Source organism: Arachis duranensis, chromosome 5 (genome assembly GCF_000817695.3).
Source record: "Arachis duranensis cultivar V14167 chromosome 5, aradu.V14167.gnm2.J7QH, whole genome shotgun sequence".
Classification (NCBI taxonomy): Eukaryota; Viridiplantae; Streptophyta; class Magnoliopsida; order Fabales; family Fabaceae; genus Arachis; species Arachis duranensis.
The window spans coordinates 13,759,780-13,765,677 of record NC_029776.3 but is presented as its reverse complement, the minus strand read 5'-3'; the positions used below and the strand labels follow the sequence as shown (position 1 = coordinate 13,765,677).

At 41.7% G+C, this 5,898-nt stretch overlaps 1 protein-coding gene across 1 annotated transcript in view; it reads right to left on the bottom strand.

Moving 5' to 3' along the window:
- Nucleotides 1-1,560, bottom strand: part of LOC107488234 (O-fucosyltransferase 29) — a 4,347-nt gene extending 2,787 nt beyond the window's left edge. The window contains exons 1-4 of the mRNA XM_016108945.3: nucleotides 943-1,560; nucleotides 761-851; nucleotides 393-469; nucleotides 16-104 (exon numbers count right to left, since the gene is read on the bottom strand). Coding sequence (XP_015964431.1) covers nucleotides 16-104; nucleotides 393-469; nucleotides 761-851; nucleotides 943-1,200 — 515 coding nt within the window. The 5' untranslated portion in view covers nucleotides 1,201-1,560. The remainder of the gene's footprint in view (nucleotides 1-15; nucleotides 105-392; nucleotides 470-760; nucleotides 852-942) is intronic.
- Between the last annotated feature and the right edge of the window lie 4,338 nt (nucleotides 1,561-5,898).

Here is a 5,898-nt window from a genome sequence, read left to right as displayed (position 1 = left end):
GGATCTGCAGAATACCTGTCATCCTTCCAATAAGAATGATGATCCAATTCGGGCACAACTAGTGTGGCATTAAGAATTCGTGCAACAACAACGGCATCTGTTATCTGGATGCAGGAACATGATTTTCATTTTCACATATAAAACTTATTCATTATTAGTTATTACTAAAGGAGTTTAAAATTGCTAGAACAATTAGGGGGCAGACAGAGCTGAGCTAAGCCTCATATTCCATGAAAACCACTGAATTAGAGCCAATTAGCCTACAGAAGATTGTTAATAAGCTTATATCTTTGTTAAGCTCTTAATCAGTAGGGGAGAAGCTAAGACTGCAGAGCTATTACAAAAGTCTTACTATTATGATTAGCACATTGTAAAACTCATCTCCTGCTTACCCCAGTTCGTTGTTGGTTGAGCCCTCCGCTAGTTGCAATAAGCAAGTACCCATTTGACATTTGTTCACTCACAGCAGCTATTTCATCCCATTACCAAAATAAGAAAGAAAGAAAATTATTAAAAAATCAGCAAAATCTTGAAGAGATCACCAAAATAACAAAACGTTGCTCTTCATTTAATAAGGCAAAATCACATCCATTGCAAACAAAGTAACCAACGCAAGAACCCTCTACTTATCTCCTTTTATGGCAACAAGATAGCATCAACCGAAACATCCTAAAATTCTTGGGAATTCATGAAGGAACAATCACTTGAATTTTGTTGTTATATACTGTAACTAACACATTTTAATAATGAATAAACTTACGGGCAAAACGGCGTCCCCTTTCACTGCATCCATAGAAGTACTTAGAATACTGCGATTCCCAAATATCAATCGGCGAACGATAACTCCCATCCTACAGAAATGATAACGGCTCTGGCTCTCATGCAAAGCTAAAACTTGGAATCAACGAATAAAGAAGATTAGGACATTGGTTGTGAACATACCAGGGCGGAGTAGAAGGTGCGGTGTTGGGAGTACCATTCGAGATCAGAAGCCATGTGACCGGTGAGAAGGGAAACGATTCCTAAGCCGAAGAGCATGAACCAGCAGAGCATGGAGCGCCAGATCGGCTTCCTGTGGTGAAACGGCGTCGTATTGGACCTCCAACAAACATGCTTGGTTTTGGTGTTGGGTTGCGATGAGAGAGCCAGGTTTGTCCACAACAAGCTGAACCTCCACGCCTTTCCCACCCCTACTCCCATTTGCTTGGGTCACACAACACGCAAACCTCTAACCGTCATCCTTTCCTTCATTCATGGCAATCCCCGTTGTCCATTGCTATAGGTGTTTGCGTAAATGACTCAATGAAATCAATGAATGCAAGTAATGTTGTTGCAGTTGTTGGAGCTGAACGAACCCTAAGTTATTTAGGGCTTTTGCGAGGATTTTATTGTTGCAGCAATTATTGGGTATGGATGAGTGTAGAAACTAGAAAGTTTATAGTATAGTGTGATATGCTTTAAGTGTGTGTGTTGAGGAAGCAGGAGGCACCAACACATACTTGATCACTGTCGCTTCCATTTTCCGTTTTTCTAGATTCAAAGTCTCTGCAATTACTGTTACTACTTTGCTTCTAATATTAAATTATTATTTTATATATCTATAAATATTATGTATCTTAAATAGTTACCGCCACCACATTCATATGGTGGACACCTCTAATCTCTCTCTGTTATCATCGCCCGTCTGTTATTATTGGGATTATATGGCTCAATTAAATATGAATTAATCTATAATTCAAAGTGATGGTAGCTAATAATGTTATTCAAAATTCACCCAAGTTGCAATTTATTTTCTAATTCCAATAAGATACGTTTTATAATGATTAACTAAATTTACGACTAACGAGATGAATATATGATGACGTTCGGGCTTATTTATGCACGTAGTTTGTGTATCTTTTTACGTTAAATACAGTTGTAATTTTTGAATAATCCAAGCTTATTCTAACTTGAAGATGGAGAGTTAAACAGAAATCATGGAATCAGTGAAGAAACACGTGGTAGTTTTATTTTTCATTTAGGAAAGAGAGACAGAACAGGTGAATTTAATGTGATGGGAAGAAGAGAGCATGGGAACAACAGCTGTAATGCTAATTCGAAGCACAGATTAACTATAATAGGATTAGAAAAAGGATCTTATACCAGATAGCTTCCATAATATGTTCATTTAAGTTACGATGGACCCACTAATTAATTCGATAGAAATTATTTAGTTAGTTAGGATTATATAGAAAGAGTATTATTAGTTTATTACTAGTGTATTTGAGGGAAAAATTAATGAATTGATATTTAATTTAATTTATAATTTTTTTTCTCTAATTCAAGGAAAGATTCCAACAGTCTTTTCAATTTAAACCGATGACATTAATAAAAATAAAAATAATATATATAAAAATATTATTTTATAAATTAATCATTTTGTATATATTTAATATATGTTTTATATTTCATTTAAATTCTGTACAAATAATTAATTAGTGATTAATTTTTAATATACAGATAATATAATTAAATTTTAATATTTTCATTAATATTTGAAAATAAAAAAGAATCAAAGTAATTAATATTTAGTCAATATACAATTACTAATTTTATTTTATTCTCGATTTTTAATAAAATAGAAAGAGATCATACTTAATTAATTAGTTTTTCAAATTTCTGGGTGAGTCACTATAGAAAGTAGAAACCACGTGATTTCGGTGATTGGATTTCTTTTGTTTTAAAATTTGGATACTTTGATAGGTGAAGAGGGATGCAAGCAAATGTAAAACCGAAGGTGACAGATAATGAAATGAAACTCACGGCAAACAAAAGCACAATAGCTTGCGATTTTTGGTGTAACTACGAAGCTGCAAGACGAACATCTTTATATTATTATACTTTTTTTAGGATAAAGAATGATATTAATTCTTTGACAGGGGCCCACAAGTTAGGAAAAAAGAGCAACACAAACTAGGGTGGTTAGAAATTGAATCATTCTTTAATTTTTAGGTGTGCAAATATATGCCTACGGAGACTTGGTGCTAGTCTCTCTCTCTCTCTCTCGTTCTTTCTTACTTTAGTTAGAGGTGGATATTGGAAACTACCTTACACCTCCATATTAATCATATTTTTTGCTGTGTTTAATATGATACTCTCTCATTTTGTTAATATATATTGTACAAGATGTCTCTGGTACGGGTTGAGAGATGGATCGGAAACTTGCGGGTTGAGGCGAATGCCGGATCACTTGACTGGAGCAATGGGGAGAGGTACCTGCAAAGACACTCCGACGCTCAAGTCAGAATGGATCTGAGAAGTATATGGAGTGAGGAGTGAATGAATACCTGGAGGGACTTGGGTCCTCTTATTTATAGGTGATGGGGATCGTCTTATCTTATCTTGTTTGGTTAAGATAAGGGAGGTGTTTGAATTCGAAAGTTGGTTAAGAGCTCCATAGGGCCGGTTTTGGGCCTTCCGGAGGGGGGAGACGGGTTGGTCCGAGGAGCCGGGTTCGGGTCTAGCCTCGGGTCCGGGATTCGTGGGCCGGATCCGTAACAGTTGCCCCCGCAGCGGGAGAGCGAGCAAGGTCGGTCTGTCGCTGGGAGGTGAGGTGCTTTTATCGCGAAATGGGTCTTCAGTCTTTCTTGAGTGTTTGTTTGGTTCTTTACGCGATGAGGTCGGTGTCTCGGTTTCGTCTTGTGGAAGATTTGTCTGACCGTTTTTGGTCTTGACGTGACCCTTCCGTGCCTGCTGTGCCCGTTGCGTTCTTCGAGGCGTGATTTATTAATTGTTTTTTCCAAGGGGCATTTATTGTGAGAGAGTATTTTCCCTTTTTTGCCCTCACGTTTGTTTTGCTTTCGAGGGGTGTTTGCGTTATTTCACTTTTTCAAAACCGTTTTGGTTTTCTTCCTTTAGTTCCCTCGTTTGCTTCATTTCTCTATTGCTCTCTTCTTCCGAAAGAACAGCTTCTGCTTTCCTTTCGCATTCTGTGGCTCTGGTTGGTCTTCTGCTGCAGCATTTCCTTTTTGGATTTATTTCCTTCGCATTATCAGGTTGGTGTTCTTCTGTTTCCTTTTGTTTCCTCTGTTTTTTCTTTCTCTGCATTTTGCTTTGCCTTTGCTTTGCGTGGATTTAGGGTTATTTTTATGGTATACGATGGTATTATATAGTGGTAGATGGTTTAGTTGGGGTAGTGGATTCTGTAAGGGGGGCGAGTGCCACCGTACAACTGGTGGTGTACGGTGGTGTCTATTTTTTGGTTTCATCCGCCGTTTTCTGCCGCGGTGTTTGGCTGACGGTGGTGCTCGTCACTATTTTAGGTATGGCTCGTCGACGGACTGAGGGTGTGAGGGCTCCGGTGGCCCCGGCGGGGGGTGTCCCTGGTCTTTTTTCTTGGGTCACTAGTGATGTTTGGGGGACGCCGTCGCAGATGACGGAGGCGGACCTCCAACGGCTCTGAGATGAAGGGGCTGTTTGTGGGGGTGGCGATGCTGAACGCCATAATGAGCTTTCCCTTCCTGGGGTTGACGAGAGGGTTTGTTATACCAACCTCGCTTCCCCGTCTGTGCCGGATTGGATGTGGGTGTATGAGGCGATGTTTACCCGGCTTGGTGTTCGGCTCCCTTTTTCTCCGTTCGTCCAGCAGTTATTGAACCGGTGTTCCGTGGCGCCGTCCCAGCTACATCCAAACAGTTGGGCGGCGATACGGTCTTTTGAACTTGTTTGTGATTTTTTAGAGCTTCCTGCTTCAGTAAACGTTTTCCTTTTCCTCTTCCTGTGTACTCTTCCGACTAAGGAGGGAAAGCACAAGAAGGGGTATGTGTCTTTTAGAGCTCAGCCTCATCGTCGGGTCTTCGGGTTATATGAGGACTCTTTTCATGGTTTTAAAAGCAGATACTTTAAGGTTCGTCCTGTAAGGGGGCATCATCCCTTTTGGTTGACGTTAGAGGGTGAGCGGCGGTTCCCCACTTACTGGAATTTCAAGGCGGGGCCGTCTGTTTTTACAAAGGTTTCTCAGGAGTTCTTGTCTTCGGAGGAGTGGGATGTCGCTCTTGTCTTATGGCAATTATTTGGGGAGCATTCTCTTAATCCTCAGGACGTGATGGGTGATCCTGTTGCTTGTCGTTCGTATGTTGGTGTGTGTCTGTCCTTTACCTTGCTTTCTGTATTTGTTTCCTGTTTTTGTAACTTGGCATTTTTATTTGTTATCTTTCAGTTGAGATGGCCGGTGGTTTGACTTCCTTAGCACGGCTAAAGGCAGCGATGGCCCAGGAAGAGGGGTCGTCGTCTCCGGCTACTCCTGTTTCGAATCCGGTTGTGGGGTCCCAGGCGGTTTCTCAGGAGGTAGTTTTTTCGGGGGGCGGGGCCGTTGCTCGGGCTTCTCCTGGTCCTGCAACTTCGCCTGAAGTTGTTGTGGTGACGGCTGGTGAGGCCTCTCGGAAGAGGAAGAGGCCTGAGGAGCCGGGTAGTGAGACTTTCGAGGAGGAGGAGGGTTTGGCGCCCAGCGTGATAGACCGACGCTTCGATGCACCGGGTTTTATTGATCAGCACTTGATGCCTGGTATAGAGCCGTTCTTTGATGGCTGTGATGTATCATTTCAGGCTAAGTCGGTGTACCGTGCGCTTCTCCGATCTGCTGCCGCTGTCCGGAAAGACGAGCCTGTAATGGCTCAGGTTGGTTTGTTGGATAAGAAACTCCATCTTTCTCAGGCTGAGGTGGCTAAGCTAAAGGAGGAGCTTGAGGCCGTCGGGGTTGCGAAGGAGAAGGCAGTGAAGTCTTCTGAAGAAGCCGGGGCAGAGATTCTCCGACTTTCCGAGATTGAGACTTCACTTCTTTCCCAGTTGGCGGAGGAGCGTAAGCGGGCTTCTGATGCGGGTTCTCGGGAAGCTGTGCTTCTCAGTGAGGTGGAGACCTTG